This window comes from Electrophorus electricus, chromosome 26 (assembly GCF_013358815.1).
Source record: "Electrophorus electricus isolate fEleEle1 chromosome 26, fEleEle1.pri, whole genome shotgun sequence".
NCBI lineage: Eukaryota > Metazoa > Chordata > Actinopteri > Gymnotiformes > Gymnotidae > Electrophorus > Electrophorus electricus.
Window position 1 is genome coordinate 1,866,484 of NC_049560.1, and position 18,335 is coordinate 1,884,818.

The following is an 18,335-nucleotide window of genomic DNA, read 5'->3' on the forward strand; positions in this document are numbered from 1 at the left end:
AAACTACATTAGTGAGACATCACATTTTCTTTCCAAAATCAAAAGCACATAAACAGTTTACAATTTTATTTTCTCTAGAAATGAAATCACATGATTCTCAGAGTCGTAGAAATTATACACAAATATTTATTCAAGAGGTTTCTTTAGGGATCAGCGGGGACACCACACAGCAGGGGGATGGATACATGTTCCTCAACGTCGTATAAGCCAATATGGTGGCACAGAAACCATGACGTAACGAACTACGATTATTATGTTGCCTTAAAGGTGGCCTCCTGCGTGAAGTCTCTTTTAATATATGCGACATTCTGCAACATTTATAACTAAAAGTCTATTTTATCCTCTACCTCTGGTTCCCTCAGTGGGAAGACAGGTTACTGTCCAGCCAGAACTATTGTAAATGCCAATTGACAACCCCTTGGAAACTGCCCTTGAAATGCAGTGCACAACCACACGAAGACGGTAATTGGGGGTGGATGTCATTTTTGCAGATAAATAATAGGGTAAGAATTATATTAGTTGGCAAAAAAAAGTACTGGGACTTGCAATGAGATTTCTAGTGTTTTTAAAGCCAAAGAGATATTCCAGTATTCAACATCATAAAAAATATTTCTGAACATGTGAACAGCTCATTGTAAGGTAGCTGCTAAACACTTGCAGGAATTACATTTATTATTATCATCAAGTCAGCACAAAACCTCATAATTTTGATGCAGTTGAATTCTTTTGCTGGAACAACAGTAAAATACTTCACATGAAATAATAATTGTAAAAGAATCATCATGTGTCCTTTAAAATTCAAAACTAAGAAATGTACTTTAATGTCAGTAGATTATTTTTTTTATTTGGGAGATCTTTTATTAAACAAACAAAAACAAATTAGTTATAGGAACCTAATTTCTCAGACATTACAATAACTTAAAAACGCCAAGAAACCACAAAAGGTATATACACTGAACTGCTTTCATCCATGACAGAGATCATAAGCTCCTCACATAGACACAACAGAAGTCAATTCAGAAAATTATGATGAAGATGCAAAACAATAAGAAAAACAGCTGGTTCTGAAGCAGGACCATTACTGCACCATTTCTTGAACCGGAGTCTCAATAGTTTCCACATTTTACTCTTTGCTAGAAGCTTCCAAGACAGTTGTTGATACTTCCAACTACAAAATAGCACAAAAATATATAATAATGAAACAATTAAGACAAAAAGTTTAGATATGGTTAAACAGCAAGATAAAAAGGAATAATGGACAAAGAGAAATGGTGAGTATGAGAGAGACATGGAAGCACAGGAACAGTGACCTACCACACAATGTTAAAGGCCATGAAATGCGGTCAACAGTGTTTGAAGCACTGCATGTAACATGCTGCAACATACTATAAGAGACACAACTACTTTTGAGGCAATGCCATGATCACTCTGTCTTTTCATGCTTCCCTGTTCAGCCTTTGTATATATTTATCCATATTGTATACTTGTACCCATTGTGAGGTCTTGCTCATTGCTGTGAGCAGCAATTCTAAGGATCCTTTGTATATTGTGTTTCCTTTGGTTGTGACTACATTTTCATTTTCATACTTATGGCTTACAGTTTTGGATCCTCCCTGTCTCTTTAGTTTGCTAGGTTTGAATGGCCTGTTGGATTACTTGACATCACATTTCCCTTTTGAACTACAAGCTGGATTCTACCTATTGTTCTGATTACTGAACATGTACTATTAGGGCGCGTGTGACTGGGTCTGCAACTCTGTGCTGTTCTTTGTTACAGCCATGAGCTTCCTAATTATTTGAGAGGCAAAGAGGCTATTAACCTAATACTTACATCATTCCCATTATGAATACTTACATCTCGTGATGCTTTGTTATTAGTGTCATCACTTTTAACACTTGGCCCACTGAGTGCAGTTCTTAAATGCTCTGGATTCGTCTTTGCGTGTGTTGATGCCTCATTTTCCTCCTTTGCAATATCACTGGTGAAAGGTTCATTCTCTTTATGCTGCGATGACTCTGCAACTCTGACCACCTGCTGGTTGTCTGCCTCATCTCCACTGTACAGATTCTCTGCATTCCGTAAGGTTTCCACATACACTCGCTGTCTGTTTTCTTTTGGCCTAATGTGTCTCCTCTGGTGAACTTCAGGACTGCTGTGACCTTGGTTGCACATCTGATTGGTTCTATTGCCCTCCTGGCCTGGGTGCACTCTGGGCTGCAAAATGCGGTCAGCGTCACCTCGTGCCCAGGGGTTCCTGTCCTCCACTTCATCTACCTCCCTCAGTGGAGGGCAAGGAGGGTGCTGCACAGCAGGGAGTGGAGGGTCCCTTCGCCCACCTCGCAGTGGTCTAAAAACAGCATGCTGGATAGCTGCTTGGGTACTGCCATACATAAACACCTGAGGAGGTTAAGAGTTATTCACTTTGCAGTTGTACTGAAAAATTCATGAGCTAAGTTGCAATAGCTTGACCAAAAAAAATGTACCCGGACAATTGACTGAGTGCTGAAATCACATTGAAATTTGTACATCCACAGAAAGAAAGGGTGTGTGTTACTTCACAATTAAAAAATGTTTTGTTTAATGGTGCCCTATTACCTAGTGTGACAGTTTGCAGTGGTCCAGGAATAAATCAAAAAAAGCATTTGTTATTTGGAAAGCTTACTGGAATGAACAGTTATTGCTTACACAGTTAAATACAAAGCCAGACAGCATTTCTGAGCACTTCTTACCAAGATACTGAGCACAATAGTGACAAGCACAGGTATTTGGAGAGGGAGAGGGAGGTCTTTAAGCAAGGCTCTGAGAAATTCACTAATGCCTTGTCCAATGTGCTTCAAAGGGTCTGTAATAAATGTGATGATGGTGATAGTGATGGCCTATGAAGACAGAAAAATCAAACAGGTAGGTATTTCATTTAGTAATGTTTCAAATAACTCAAACAGCATAACTAAAAAGTATGAACCTTGGTTGGAGGCACCATCAAGATGGGGTTCACCATGAGAACTTCGTAGTATTGCTTACAAGGATCATCCTGAAGAGTCCATGTGGTTCGAAACCACTCTAAGAGGATACACAGACAATAATAAACCACAAGCCACAGTAAACCTGTACTTTTTTTTTTTACTTTCAAAAATTGTTCCCAATTAGTCACCAATTCCCATTCGTGTAAGCCTGCACAATACAGGTGATAGCCCCACCTATTCTAGGAGAGTGAAGGCCAACACACCCCCACGTTTGAAGCATATGAAGGGACCCACTATATCTTTAATAGTGCTATTCACACAGCACTGCAGAGTAGCACAACAGGGGGCTGTCTACCAGGGCACCAGATCAATTTGGTGATTTGCACATTGTATTACCAATAAGTAAAAATGAATCATGTTATCCTTGCCAAGACAGAACACTCATGCATGGTGAGTTTCAAGACAACAAAGGCAAAAACACACAGTTGTCTCCTGTTCTCACCCCTGAGATTATCTATCCAGTCAATTTTCTTAAGTCCAGTACACTTCTCATTCACATTCTCCATCTTTATAATATCAGCCTGGTGTTTAGCAAATTCGATCTGGAAAAAAGCAAACGCACAAAGCCAACACAATTATTTAAAATCAATGGCTATAAAAACACCATTAAACTAAAAAAAAAACCCAAAAAACATCCATTTTTTATACAAATCTGTACAAGTTATAGTATATATTCACAATAATAAGCCATGAGCTGGATACATATTTTAAAAGTGTACAAGGAAAGTAGTCATTCTGGTGAAGTGTGAATTAATATAAATAACATTAAGTTGGACTCTACCTTGTAGAGATATAGCCAGTTCCACACCAAGCTAATGACAAAACATACGGCAAACATTCTCTTAAACTGCACAAACCAGGAGACTGTGGACCACATCTCAGTGCAGATAATGAGCACAATAATCAAGATAAAGAAGGAGACCTGTATAAGAAAAAGTGTGAAGTGTCAAAATATTTAATTACAGTGGAGTTAAGATTGTCACATCAACAGTTACTGTAAAGTTTTGTTCACAGGGCAAATGTGATCTTTTCATCAGGTCTTTTTTCACCTTAATGACAGTTTCCAGCTCCACACCAAAAGTATCCTCAAAGCGCCATTTCCAAGCCTCATAGTCATGGAGTTTAAAGTTGATCAGTATTTGACTAAGAGCTTCATCCAAAGCCCCTGTTCTCCAGGTTCCGTCGTGATTCAGAAGATTCTTGATCTCTGTGACCCCTTGCTTTGACAGCTTTACTTCAGCATCGTAGTGCATGACAGCATTAATATCAGTGGGCTGCAAGTTCAAACAAACAGTGCATGAGTGGTACAGAAATATGGCAAGAAGGGAATGGTTTATAGCTCCTATGGTATTATTATACCAAGTCAAGTTTCTCAATTTTCTTCAGAAGCTTTTTGAGAAAGCGCTTGAACACTGGAGAACATATTTGCTTTTGGGAGGAAAATGCTGCACTCCTTTTGTGCCCTTCAAGCTAGAAGAGATACAATAAAGGAAAATATGATCAGTGAACTAAAATGTTTTAGATTACATAAAATTGCTGAATTATACTAATTAGACTACTCCATGTCTTGCATTTGCACTGATTGTGCTTTTTAAGGTTACATATTTGTATCCGAAAGTTGTCAGCACACTTGAGGAAAACAGCAATCAAATAATAATTAACAAAACTTGCAGAAATCATAATTTCTCATTTCTCAGCAGACAGACACAGATCATTTCAGGTTTACATATTCACAAATGATGCTTTCTTCCATATAAGTATATACGTATAAATATATGTAAGTATAAGTATATGTTTCAAAACCTTTTACTGAAATTTATCAGTTAGCATTCCTTAATTAGGCTAAATAAAATTCTACACAAATACAATGAGCTTAATTTAAACATTTCAGTGGTTCTCCCAGATACATATACACATCTCCATTGCATAAAAGACTCACCTCTCTTTGTACCCTTTCCAACATGTTGGTACACTGTGAAATGTCCAAGCACTGTTCCACTTGACTACCATCTGAAACGAAGTCTCTTCTTTTAGTGGGTACATGACTGTTGCTGAAGACCTATAAAACAACAATGGTAGCTTCAAGAACATAAACTGGTCATCTGCTGTATGTTTCATAGGGGTGTGCATCTCTCCCTTACAAGACTATCCGATACGGAGATTTTATATATCTCCTCCGGACTACCAGCAGTTCAATTTTGTCCTCCAGAGTATTTAGATTTCTCCCACACCCGAACTAACTCCTTTTGTTCTTTAAAGAGGACATTTAGAACTTTTAAATGATACCAATGTTACGGGGGTGGGGTTTTGGCAACTTCCTCTTCAAAGAAAATGGCATCCATCAGCACAAGCTGCTTTTAAGGAAAGAAGAAAAGTAAGTGCTTATTAATTATCATTGAGCAAATTTTGTCTTGAAATGTTATGTTTTATATGAATCTCCTAAGAACACTTTAAACCATTTTCTAATGTAATATAACAATATATTACTTTGATAGGAGAGTGTTTAAAAAATGTCCTCCACAATGGACATTTGTACTTATTAGTTACATTTTGTTCTCTGTATTTTCAACTGAGAAGGGACCGTCAATGACCTTGATATTTCAGATGAGGACAAAAACAAACAGAGACCTCTTGTGGAAAGTCAGGCCCCTTCTGAACAAAGTGAGGCAAGGGTGTCTAAATCAGCTTAGAACAGGAAAATTGTCCATTGATGAGCAAATGATTCCATTTACTGGTTGCTGCCCAATTTGCCAGTATGTACCTGGCAAACCATACCTGACTGGATTGAAGGTGTTTGTCTTGGCCACACCAAGTGGTATGGTCTTAGAGTTTGTGGTTTACCAAGGTAAGACCACCTTTAGAGTCACAAAGGTGACACAATTGGGCATTGGAGAACAAGCTGTCCTTCATTTAGCTGAGATTGTTCCCAGAGGAACCCACCTATTTTTTGACAGATTCTTTACAACTGTCAATCTCCTGGACACCATGATGGAGAAAGGCTTGGGAGGTACAGGAACTCTCATGAAGAACAGAATCCCAAAGGAGTGCAACATTATAGGGGATCAGGCCATCAAAAAGAAAGGAAGAGGGGCATCTGAGATGGTGGTCAGGCGAGATCCTGAACTTGCTGTCATCAAGTGGTTTGACAACAAACCAGTGGTCATGGCATCCTTTGCCTATGGCATTGAGCCACAGGACACATGCAATAGATGGTCTAAGAAATAGAAAAGGTATGTCCAGGTGTCAAGACCAGTGCCAATTGCTGAGTACAACAAAAACATGGGTGGTGTGGACATGGCCAACAGGATGCCAAGTTTCTATAGGATGGCCACTCACACTCAGAAATGGAGAGTGTGTACAATTTTCCAGTTTTTTGATTTGGCATACACCAATGCATGGCTTCAGTACAAGACTGACTGCCAAGTTCTGGGAAAGAAACCGCTGAAGTTTCTTGAATTTAAATTGCTCCTTGGTAAGCAGATGAATACTCAGGTCCAAGTAGGAATCTCCAGTGAGAGTGAAGATGACTACACTCCCCCATGCAAAAGTGGAAACCTCAGCCAAATGCAGCTGAGACACTATGGGGCCATCCATCTCCCAAAGATGGTGGATGAAACACATGCATCACAGGTGTGGTTGCAACAGCAAAATGTATGTTATGTTTACAAAGTGCAAGATCTTCCTCTGTGTTTCAAAGAAAGTAAATTGCTTTTTGAAATATCATACTCCATAAACATAACTCCATAACATCAAAATACAAACATTAGACATACACTAGAAAAGAGTTATGTATAGATTAGCTCAGATGTCGGTAAATCTTATGACAATTTGGTATTTTCTTTGGGATTGCTTTACTTGGGATTGATTCAGTTTCATAGGTAGCATGTTCAGATGTCCACTGTAGTGGACACATTATATTTTTAAAATAAAAGATTTTTTTAAAAATAAAAATGTTTTCAGTATGCTCATTGCCTTCCAAACAATTGGGGAAGTTAAAAAAATAATTGGGAGACATACATACATACACACACACATATACACACATATATACATTATACGTAACGATTCTGTGTGATTCAAAGCGATCCGATGCAATCTAGTGCGGTTTTTAACATTTGTTCAATTCTATAAAAGTGCATTGAATACCTTTCATGTAGATATACTTAATAAATGAATCTCAATTTTTATAGTTACATCATGGCATAGAAAAAGGTAGACAAATTCATTTCAGACTTGTCATTATGTTTCTTTCCAACAGACCTAGTTGGACAGTAAAGACTTGCTATATGAAAAAAACATTTTGACCTCATAAACCGATGTGTCTCACACACTCATGATCAGGTTCCTCACCATGACAGTTAGGGGGAGAAATACGAAAAGTAGCCATTACAAATATTATAATATTATAAACACATAACTCTTAGCCCTTCAGTATATTGCAAATCACTGATTTGTGGCTAAATTGTGGTTGAAAAAAGTGATTACTTAAACGCTGCTTTAATCACCTTACAAGAGGTGACCAGACTTTTGTCCAATTTCCCATTCTTTTAATAAAGTCCAAAGGTCTTCCAAACTTTAGATTTTAAATTTGACTTAGCACCGCAAACGTTACTCACGTAGAAGGTCGACACTAGTTACAGTGCAAATTAATTAGCGAATGGTGGTCATTTAATTTTGAAAACAAGATGGCTTGTAAAGATAAATCAGTGAGTCTTCCGCAGTATCTTAGATTGTATTCAAGTAGAATTACATCAAAGCTTGAGTAAACCGACTCGTAACTTTAAAATCGAGTCATCGATCGGTTCGTGGTACTTTTACCAGTTGTACGATACGGATGGTGGTACGGATCCAGTTCTCCGCGTATCGATGTATCCGCATATTTAACATTAAAGCCAGTTTCCGGTTCATATCTGTGAATCATTACACCCCGAATGTTTCCGCAATATGCAGAAGCTTCAAAAATATCCACGGAACATTTTACCTCGTCGGGATCTTTCATGCTTTTTGAAGTGGCATCGTAGTTAAGCATGTTGTATGGGTCAATCCATTCATCATCGTTAGCAATCACAAAAAAGCTACAGACAGCGAGAAAACTGTAAGCGCCCAATAGCCAAACGTCTGATATTCTCATGATTAGCATCAAGTAAAAGGCAATGATAGTCAGCTAGTCCACAAACTACTCATTTTCATACGCCAACATCTCACTCGTATCAAGAAGCTACGATAGCGAGATATTTGACTACAAATGCTAAAGGCAGAATTTACTATACTGACTCCAAAATGAAACTAAAACTAAACTTTGGTCAGTTAAACTAGCTGTAGCAAATAGCTAGCTAGCTAACCTAATGAAAATACGCTAAATAGTCAGCAATTTCTCTAGCTAGCTAATTAAGCAACATTGCAAATAGATGCTAGTTGCAGTAAAATGTATTAAGATTTTAACCTAACTAATATAAACACTGAGTTAAAACCGCACAGCAAGCCCCATAACCTAACTAGCCGGTTAGTTAGCTAGCCAAGATGTAAACATTGCCGTAAATTGTTAACAGTGCCGCGAAGATCGGATGTTAATGTGAGTGACGCATTTCTTCTCTTGACAGCTGGGCACGTCCATCGTTTGCTAACGACGAGCAAATTATTGAAAGTAATGTGGACGTATATGTAGAAAATGTAACAAATATTTTTCTATTTAATCCTTTGTCTTTTGAATCAGATAAAACAAAAATTGTATCTTTATTGTCATTATTGCCATTTTAAAAGGCTCAGATTAAATATTCAAATGATCAAATAAACTTTACATTTTAAATCAGTTTTATTACATTCAGTGCTTGACAGCATGTGCAATGATTTTTTCTTCTTCATTTGATTGCTAATAGAGAGACCAAAATAAATAACCATACCATAAAACTTTCATCTACATTTGGATGAAGATAATCTAAACCTTCAGAAATATATCCTAAAAATTTACAGTAGTGGTGTTTATTTAAAAGACAAAACTGGCTTAATTTTTGCAATTGAATTAAATACATAAAACACTGTGTTAAACATTCACCTGTTATACTGTAATCTGTGGTGAAATTAATTTTAGCAGCATGCTTGGTATTTAGTAAAGCAAATATACTAGAAATGTGTGACAAGCCAGTACCTTGCTTAGCATTTACACAATTTTATAAAAGGCAGTATTACAACACACAACTTCATTAAGACTACCTATGGACCACCAAACTGAAGGCACCAAATATTTCACAACAAATTTACTTGTCCAATTTTCATCATGTAAACTATATGCTGTATAGCTCAGTAATTATATTCAACAAAATGTAGCAATTTCTTATTTATTGTGCCATAGACATAGATGACAACTTGCTCCGGTTAGCAGCAAACACGCAATGATGATTGCTTTTATTTAAAAGTGGCCAAATTAATTTAAAGTTACTAGGAAATTACCATTTATTTAAACAACACAAATATTAAAAAGAAGTGATGTTACTCAGGCAAGCAAATACACAGCTATATCCTTACTTATCTCCATAATCAGTTGGGTGATCCTTCTGTTTGTTCTAGAGTATAAGTGACAGCTTTAGCCTTTCCTTCTCCGAGAGATTTACGGGTTATGTGCCCACAGAGTGACAGTCTTGTCTGCAGAAGAGGACAAGAAGGAGAGGTCTCTTGTGTGCCACCGGCACTGGATCACTTTGTCCTTATGTTCGCCAGCCACCGTTACTGGGAGCGGCTTGGTTAGGTCCCCTGAGGACAAAAACACTATGAACTACCAGCTTTGAAACAACCAGTAAAGGATATATCTTTAAGTAGGTCAGCAAATCTCAGGGATCAATATGTATAAAGTAATCTCTGCAATTTCTGATATGCTAAAAAGGAAGAATAATTTGGAAAAAAATATGTTGCACTTTAGCATTTATAGTGTAGGAGAGGTGCAGCTTTGTTCATCACATAGCCAACTCTGAGACATAAGGAAGGGCTCTTGCACAATGCCGTACTACTTACCTTGTAGATCAGTGATCATGACTTTGTTGTCATAGGAACCAGTCAGTAAGTAGTGTGCTCCAGGGGAGAAACGAACCGAGCGAATGTCACTGGTGTGGGGGCGGTACGTCTGTACCGTCCGGCCACCTCTGATGTCATACAGCATGCAGCGGCAGTCTTCCAATCCCACAGCCAGGAGCCGGCCACTAGGGTCCACTGCCACCGAGGCCACAGCACTTCCTGAGTTTTGATCAGAACACAATTTCACTGTCTGCAGAAAGTCTTATGTTTTGCTGCAATATTCAAGGCAATTCAATTAAAACCAAAACATTAATTTACAGCATCATTTACAACCAATATTATCCACCCATCACACATAATGCACTTGCTCACTATAGATTCTTTTTTTCATTACATAAATACCCACCAGTCCCATGTAGGGTGGTCCCAATGACTTTCACACAGCTGGGAACACGCAGGTCCCAGAATCGAATAGTCTTATCCTGAGAGCCAGAAGCTACCAGCCAACCACCCCAAGTATAGAGGGATAGAATGTGCCCTAAAAATATAGAGGTTACATTTGTTTTCCAAGTCCTTTTTCACTAATAGGGTCATGTTACAGATTATTACATGTTATGATCATACCAGAGTGCGTATACCTGTATGCCCACTGAGTGCGTGCAAGCCCTGTCCTCTTTGGCAATCAGTGGTGTAGATGTTACAGTCTCCTGCTCCAGCACTGATGAGGATGGCCCCACCACTCTCCGGGCCCTCCATAAACACCAGGTCACGGATGGTCCCATCATGCATGCTGAATTCCAGATCTGGGCCTAGGAATGGTTACACATGCACAAACAAATACACAGTCATTAAACTGCCCCTGGCATCCACAGGGAACTAAGCAATGAACTGAGCAAATTTTGAAACACAGAAAACACTTGTGGTGATTACGTCAAAGTTAAACAAGTTCAAACAAATCCTGCCATGATTGTTTCACCCAGTTGATTTCAGTAATTAAGATTTCACAGCCTCGAGACACATTTTGATAAACTTCCTAAGGACTTAGTTGCTCCACGTGCTCCATCCACCACTGCATGGACTGACATATGGTCAAGTTCAGTCAGATGCCATCTCAGACCATTCCCTAATTTCATTTAAAATTACATGAGCCACAATATAGTAACCTCACCTCACTATCATACCAGACACACGATCATGTCAACCACTGCATCTAGATTTATTGCGAACCTCATTTGTGACTAGGATACCCTCAAACCCCACGGAAGTTGATCAAATAACAATGCTTAGAATCAGTATTCCGCTGCAAACTCAATGATGTTGCTCCACTTAAGAATAAAAAAAAAAAAAAAAAAAAAAAAAAAAAAAAAAAAAAAAAAAAAAAAAAAGAAGAAGTACCTTGTTATGAGCACAATCGCAATTTAAAACAAAATATATAAAAAAACCAAATAGAACGCAAAACATCACCACACTATGCTTGCATGGAAGGAGAGCCTTCTCAAGTATAGAAAAGCACTTACCACTCGACCCTAATAGAAAATAACAAAAATAATACTAGATTTCTTTTTAGTACAATTGCACATCTAACTACGAATAAAACTGACACCAATGCTCAGTTTAAACATCACACAATGAGTTCATGAATTTCTTTGATGAGAAAATTAAGTACATTAGAGATAACATTAAGAGTATTAACATGACATCAGGCAGCTACTTGGAGATCAGAACAACAAAGCCAAAGTTAACTCTAGAATCCTTTACACCATCCAAGAACTTACATCTCTGATCTCGTGCTCAAAATGTTCCACTTGCTTGCTAGATTCACTGCCCAGTTTCTTAAGGAAATCTTACCTGAAGTAATTGAACCTTCCCCATGAACCTTGGTTACATTCATAAAACATTCAAATTAGCAGTAATTGGACCACTTATCAAAAAAAAAAAAAAAAATCTATGTTTACTGTCAAATCACAGGCCAATTTAACCTTCCATTTATTTCCAAGATCCTAGAAAAAGCTGTAGCTCAGCTCAGCAGCTAAGGTCATATCTGAATCAGAACCAGATACATGAAGCCTTTCAGTCAGGGTTTAGGCCTAATCACACTAAGGATACGGCACTAATTAAAGTAGTTAATGACCTGTTGTTGGCTTCTGACAAGGGTTATGTCTCTTTGCTTATATTGCTTGATCTGAGTGCAGCATTTTACACTATAGATCACAACATTTTACTAGATAGACTCGAAAATGTTGGGATTAGGGGAATAGCCCTTTCCTGGTTTAAATCTTATCTAGCTGGTTGATACTAGTTTGTTAGCATAAATGGAGACTTCAGCATACAACAAGGTAAACTATAGTGTTCCACAAGGATCTGTTTTCGGGCCTTTGCTTTTTTCTTTATATATTATTAACTCTAGTTGACATACATAAACATTGTCCTTGTATCCACTGCTACGCTGAAGACACTCAGCTACATGTCTCAGCCAAAGCTGGGGACATATCATCTTAGTATTACTGACAAATGCATAAAGGATGTCAGACACTAGATATTGGGGAACTTTCTCTCACTTAATCTTGACAAAACAAATGCATCCATTAGGCTCAGAGACAGCTAGGTCCTCGCTCTCTAATTACTCTATGAACCTCAATGGTTTCCCAATCACATCTTCTCTAACAGTTATAGATCTTGAAATTATTATGGATCCCAGTCTCTCGTTCAAAGATCATGTAAATAATATTTCTAGGACTGCCTTTCTCCACCTTAGGGACATTTCAAAGATTAGGAACAAGCTCTCCTCACATAATGCAGAAAGGTTAGTCCATGCATTTATTACTTCAATATTGGACTACTGTAATGCCTTACTATCTGGCTGTTAATTGCCTAAACAAGTTCCAACTAGCCCAAAAATGCAGCAGCCAGAGCTCTTCCTAGATCTAGAAAATTTGATCACATCACTCATATCTTAGCTACTTTACATTGGCTCCCAGTTAAATTTCATATGGATTATAAAATACTTCTAATGACCTACAAAGCACTAAATGGTCTTGCCCCACAGTATCTCAGAGAACAGTGCATTACGATCCACCATGTCCATGATCCATGTGAAATTATACCAATACCTGTAGCATTGCAGGTGTTAGCATTAAAAGGCAGGACTTTGACATATTTGTCGTTGGAGCCAGTAGCCAGAAGCTGGCCACAGGCACTCCATGCCACACAGTAGATGGAGCCTTTATGGTGCTTGTTCCGTTTGAAGCAGATGTCTGGCTGCCTCACTGGACTTTCAGTGCTGAGTCAAAAAGATCAGAGACTGAATTGCATACACAACATATTTAGCATATTTCATATAAATTTCATGCCATAATACTATACATACTATATGTTTGCTCAAACTGTGCTTTTGTAGAAAAATACATATTATCTAGAACTGAATTATTGCGGGGGGGGGGGGGGTGTTCTGTTTGCAATAGTCTTCTGAATGCAGTAGTTGTGATTATAATGACTAGGAGCTAGAGAGCAGAATACCTGGCACTCAAGTTCTGAGGGTAGGTGCACACACGCAAGGTTTTGGAGTTGGAGCCCACAGCATAGAGCATTCCAGACGGATGAAACGCAACCGCTCGCACAGCTTGTGTGTCTTCCAACGTGTGCACCACTAAGAACCGTGACTTACTTTTCTCATCCTGAAATGCACTGTAACGTCATACCAACAGCTTACACACTCCACCCAGTTAAAGTGCTAACAGATATTACCAAACTATGCTACAGAACCAAATGGGGATGAAATGGAGGAATTTAATGTGTGGGTAAAACGGAGAAAGTGGATGGCTGCTGTTTAAATGTAAAATTTAAGGCTCATCCCACCTCCTGCTGACCTGCACTGGGGACTCGTCAAGGGAGGGCATGTACAGAGTGCCTCCCCTCTGTGGGGTGCTGCTGGTGACGGCAGGTCTGTCTCTGCTCGAGGCTTCTGGAGGGGTGCACGTCTGGGCAGCTTTAGCTGCTGGAGTGCTGTTACACTGGTGGGCCAAGGCCTGCACATCCTCTCCCAGGTCCCCCATGCCAACATTCAGTTCCTCCAACTTCTGAATAGACCTACCCAAACACAAGCCCCATGGCAGCCACTCATTTAGAATGGTATGAAGAACGGTTGGTTTTGAACATTTTAGAAGCATTCTGTGATATTCAGGCTGTGCCTAAAACACAAAAGGTTCCTTAAGGCAAAGTTAAAAATTAAACACGCTGAATATTTCTTATCATCTTTGTTTAGGTTACATTGCTTTTTTTCTCATCTGTTTTTAAATCTATTAAGTTTTGTATAAAAATCAGCACAGAGTATATTCCTTCTGTTTCCTCTGTTTGGTACTCACATAATGTGAATAATGTTTAAGAAAATGGCAGGACTTCCATTGAATATCTCATCCGTATATTCACTCAACAGTTCGAAGTATTTCTGACCTGCTGAGGAAGGTGTGTGTTAGGTTGTGCTGGCCGGCAGTGGTGTGCTGGTCGGCCTGCTCCACACCTCCCTCCAACAGCATCTGCTGGTAGAGCTGTGTCTGCTGTTGCTTCTGTTCCAGGTGCTGCTGCACTCTGAGCCGCTGTCGCTGGAACTCCTGTAGCTGCTCCTACATGCATATACACCCACGAACAGGCGCTGTCAGGCCATCACACTCATCTCGTCAACCACATAAGCTACTGCCTTAAGGATATTTCTCGTGACATGCACAAACACACTCTTAAATACACAAACTGTCAAATACAGTCTTTCAAAAGGCCATGGATGTATAAAAAGTGATCACTTTAAAGTTGGTGTAAAATCATGTCTTCATGTATAAATGAAAAGATCCACAGAGTTAATGGCATTTTCCCCTAAGGGCATTGCCCTATAACACTATTCAGCTTTATGAGTAGATGATCATTATATAGATTTACATTTACCTGATGCTTTTATCCAAAGCGACTTACAATTATGAGTGAGTACAACTTGAGCAATTGAGGGTTAAAGGCCTTGCTCAGAGGCCCAACAGTGACAACTCCGCAATGGTAGGGCTTGAACCAACAACCGTCTGATTACAATTCAAGTACCTTAACCACTGAGCTACCACTGCCCATGTAGATCTGAAACATTACCTCACTCTTCTCAACCGAATTACGAGGTTCCCCATTCATACCGGAGGCTCGAATGGGCTGGAGAGAGTTCAGCCCTTCTGAGGTTTTCAGTACTTCTTCTTGTGTGTGAGACCTGGACATACAGAAGCATTCATCAGCAAAACATCCACCTTGTGGTCCAAAGCCTGCATTTCTTAATGGCCTGACATGGATATGATCCAGTACAAACTGCAGGACTATAGTTAAATAGGTGCATCAGGAATAGACAGGTTCAGCCATATTGTCAGCTTCACTGAATAAAGTGACACCTCTGAGCAGCGAATATACTCACTGATCACAGGTGCAATTACAAGCATATAACAGCAAAATAAGAGAATAAAACAAAATCTGTGTTAAAATTTAATTAACCACCAATGACAAAGGGGCCCTACCTGTTTGGGGACCCAGCAAAGATGCTATTGTCTGCAATGCAACGGCTGCCATCCGCGCCAAAGTTAGCGAAGGAGTGTGACATGGGTGCCACCTCACCACCCTTTTTCTCCTTGCTGGCCAGGCCGTGTGATAGGCCATCTAGCGCTGGGTTGAGCGAGCGAGACATGTATGTATCTGCCGACTGTGGGCGCCTCAGCGGTGAGGTTGGGCATGGCGAGAGGCGGGCAAGCAGGGGCACCAGCAGATCAGCGCCCCTGGCTCGCACTGGCCTGTCCAGCCGGTCCACGTGCACGTGGAGTGTCTTTTGCTCGAAAGCACATGCGAACGCTGCCGCTGGCAGGTTCTGTAACCAAGACAGCACGCTCAGGTCAGGCTGTTCGCAGCCGGCGCCACTCAGCAAGTCGGCGGCCAGCACTGCCTCAGCCTGGGCAATCTGCTCGCCCGTGGCACGACTCTGGCAGAATTCCACACAGCACTCGTAGAGCACACCCTTGACCAGCAGCTGGAAGAGGCGATCGCCACTGGCACGGAAGCCCGCCTCACTCAGCTTGCGGTCGGCGGGGATGAACTCGGCAACCATGGAGCACGCCTCCTCGAAGCAGTGCACACGTGCCGTGCTCGGGTTCCAGTCGCGGAAGTCGGCGTGATGCGTGAGGCGCGGCAGTGTGAGGAGCAGACACAGCTTGCTGTAGGCCTCTTTGGATGGGCTGAACTCCTCCAGAGTGTGCAGGGACTTCACTGCCTCCTGCATGCTCAGCTCCAGCTGGGGCAAGGAGGGCAGGACAGTGAATAGCACTACTGTTCTAAACACTATGCTGAATGAGGGACACTACTGTAAAAAAATATTGGGACAAATCAAATATGCAGATACACCTACCCTATCTATATGTCTGTAAGGTGAATGTGTTCAGTGTGCTTATCTTTTGGTATAATGAGTGAGAAAGCTCAAATCAATGACCCTATTTCTTTTTAATAATACCCATTCCTTTTTCCTCATGTGCTGATATGCACAGAAAATTAACTCAAGACTGCACAATCACTTTTACACTATTCTCACTTTCACACATAACTCAACCAGACACACAAACTTACATTTTTAGGATCCTCTGATGCAGATATGGCATTATTCACATAAAGAGCTTCCAGAAATTTTTGCTTGAGAATGATGTAACGAAACCTTTGGGGGCAAAAAAAAAAGTGAGACAGCATTAACAACATAAATTGGTGGAATGCAGAGTAGCATGGGGGCACTCAGACTAGTGCATAGGCCAAATTTTATTGCTTCACCTCTTCTTGTCAAATTTGTCCAAGCATTCCAAAGGCTGAATGAACTGGAGAACTTCATCCCACTGGCCATCTAATATCAGTTGCCTTGGAGATAATTAAAAAAAAAAAAAGACCATAAGCAAATGACACACATGTGCATTTGCAACCCTTTTCAAATGGAACCTACCTAAGGAAGAGCATATCGTCTGAGTAGAGGCCATTGATGACACCACTCTCTTTCTCCAGAGCCAACATGCTGATGTGTAGCTTGCGGGTGTTGAGAAAGTCCAAGATCAGTTTGAGGATCTCTGCCTCTTTGATGTTAATAGTCTCTTCTGCAGTCATGGTGTTTAATTCCTATAGAATTCCATAAGCACAATACTGGTGAAAACACCCGACATACTACCACGCTATTACATGTCCAGTATATAAAGCACAGGATGGTTTTCATTCTTGTGAGGTCTTGTCAAGCTTGGCACATCTAATTAGAGTGGTGACTCAACTGGCGTTTTTCACAAGCTTGGATTCCCCACTCCAAATGTCGACTACTAAACTCGACAAACCAAACGCTTACAAACAAGCGGAACTTTCAAAATGGAAATGTACTGATTTAAAATAACTACATAACAAAGCATACCATACAGACCGCCATCATATACTGTTACCTCAGTCTGACCTCAACGTTGCTGCCTAGTGAGACTGCAACAACTTCAGTGCCATGCGGTAACGCCACCACGGCAGCTTACAAATGCTGTTACACTGGCTGGCTATGTAGCTAGCTACCTCTATTAAACAGCCATCGGGCTACTTAGCCACCGCCTGCTGAGCATGTTACTGAGACACTGTCATATTACTATTTTTTACAGCGACACAGTATGCAACTACAGATACGCAAGTCTTTATATAATTATAAACCTTTATATAATTCTGTTGTAATTTACCTGGACGTTAGCTAGCTAACTTTGTGTGCATGATTTGAACAACAGCTTGCTTGCTTGTTCTGGCGGTTTACTGTTTGGTTGTGGTTAGCACTAAGAGTGCGTTCGATAGCCATCACAAAACTGTTCTCCATAGGCGTTTTTAAAACCTTACCTAAAATCCTTAGCAAATAACATAAACCGTCGATTTATTCCTTTTGGCGCACTGCAAAAACCAGTTTTAATTCGAGCTCTGCGGTCCCTGACAACGTTGTATGCGTTTATCCTGGCAGTGCTGTTAACGTCCCCACCCACCAGCTGTCGGTTGCCAAACGGCTAACCGCAATCCACCAATCACAGCCAGGCAATAAACGCGATCCCAGGTACAGGATTCCATCTGGATTAGTGCGCCCGTACTGGACCAGTCATCTATGTCTGTCCATAAAGTGTGAAAGTAAAAGCGATTACACCATCACTGCTACTATGCTCACTAATCGCGACCACAAGGCCATAACTAATCTATATAAATACGTTCGTAATGTCTTTGTTATTGAATTATTGTCCAGCACCTTGCATATCTAGCCTTTC

At 40.1% G+C, this 18,335-nt stretch overlaps 2 protein-coding genes across 2 annotated transcripts; both read right to left on the bottom strand.

Moving 5' to 3' along the window:
• Window positions 1–102: 102 nt before the first annotated feature.
• Window positions 103–8,546, bottom strand: clcc1 (chloride channel CLIC-like 1). The gene is made up of 10 exons (XM_027024002.2): window positions 8,006–8,546; window positions 4,964–5,083; window positions 4,384–4,494; window positions 4,074–4,298; window positions 3,806–3,946; window positions 3,467–3,566; window positions 2,964–3,061; window positions 2,731–2,877; window positions 1,856–2,398; window positions 103–1,168 (listed from the first exon to the last, which is right to left on the bottom strand). The coding sequence occupies exons 1-10, from the start codon at window positions 8,162–8,164 to the stop codon at window positions 1,124–1,126; spliced, it is 1,689 nt and encodes a 562-aa protein (XP_026879803.2). The 5' UTR covers window positions 8,165–8,546; the 3' UTR covers window positions 103–1,123.
• Window positions 8,547–8,829: 283 nt separating this feature from the next.
• wdr47b (WD repeat domain 47b) lies at window positions 8,830–18,049 on the bottom strand. Its single transcript, XM_027023974.2, has 14 exons — window positions 17,923–18,049; window positions 17,018–17,187; window positions 16,852–16,935; window positions 16,657–16,741; window positions 15,564–16,327; window positions 15,154–15,265; window positions 14,479–14,648; window positions 13,885–14,115; window positions 13,546–13,713; window positions 13,140–13,309; window positions 10,668–10,838; window positions 10,436–10,567; window positions 10,030–10,248; window positions 8,830–9,771 (listed from the first exon to the last, which is right to left on the bottom strand). The coding sequence occupies exons 2-14, from the start codon at window positions 17,173–17,175 to the stop codon at window positions 9,629–9,631; spliced, it is 2,607 nt and encodes an 868-aa protein (XP_026879775.2). The 5' UTR covers window positions 17,176–17,187; window positions 17,923–18,049; the 3' UTR covers window positions 8,830–9,628.
• Window positions 18,050–18,335: the final 286 nt, after the last annotated feature.

What these genes read in the sequence shown, in the direction of transcription:
- clcc1 (XM_027024002.2), bottom strand. Translation starts at nt 8,164, where the DNA reads ATGCTAATCATGAGAATATCAGACGTTTGGCTATTGGGCGCTTACAGT. An exon ending in AGCTGGAAACTGTCATTAAG is followed by an intron (nt 3,947 to 4,073) that starts GTGAAAAAAGAC and finishes TTTCTTATACAG; the next exon opens with GTCTCCTTCTTTATCTTGAT. An exon ending in CTATTGTGCTCAGTATCTTG is followed by an intron (nt 2,399 to 2,730) that starts GTAAGAAGTGCT and finishes TAACCTCCTCAG; the next exon opens with GTGTTTATGTATGGCAGTAC.
- wdr47b (XM_027023974.2), bottom strand. Translation starts at nt 17,175, where the DNA reads ATGACTGCAGAAGAGACTATTAACATCAAAGAGGCAGAGATCCTCAAA. An exon ending in CCTCAGAACTTGAGTGCCAG is followed by an intron (nt 13,310 to 13,545) that starts GTATTCTGCTCT and finishes TTTTTGACTCAG; the next exon opens with CACTGAAAGTCCAGTGAGGC. An exon ending in GACCACCCTACATGGGACTG is followed by an intron (nt 10,249 to 10,435) that starts GTGGGTATTTAT and finishes ATCAAAACTCAG; the next exon opens with GAAGTGCTGTGGCCTCGGTG.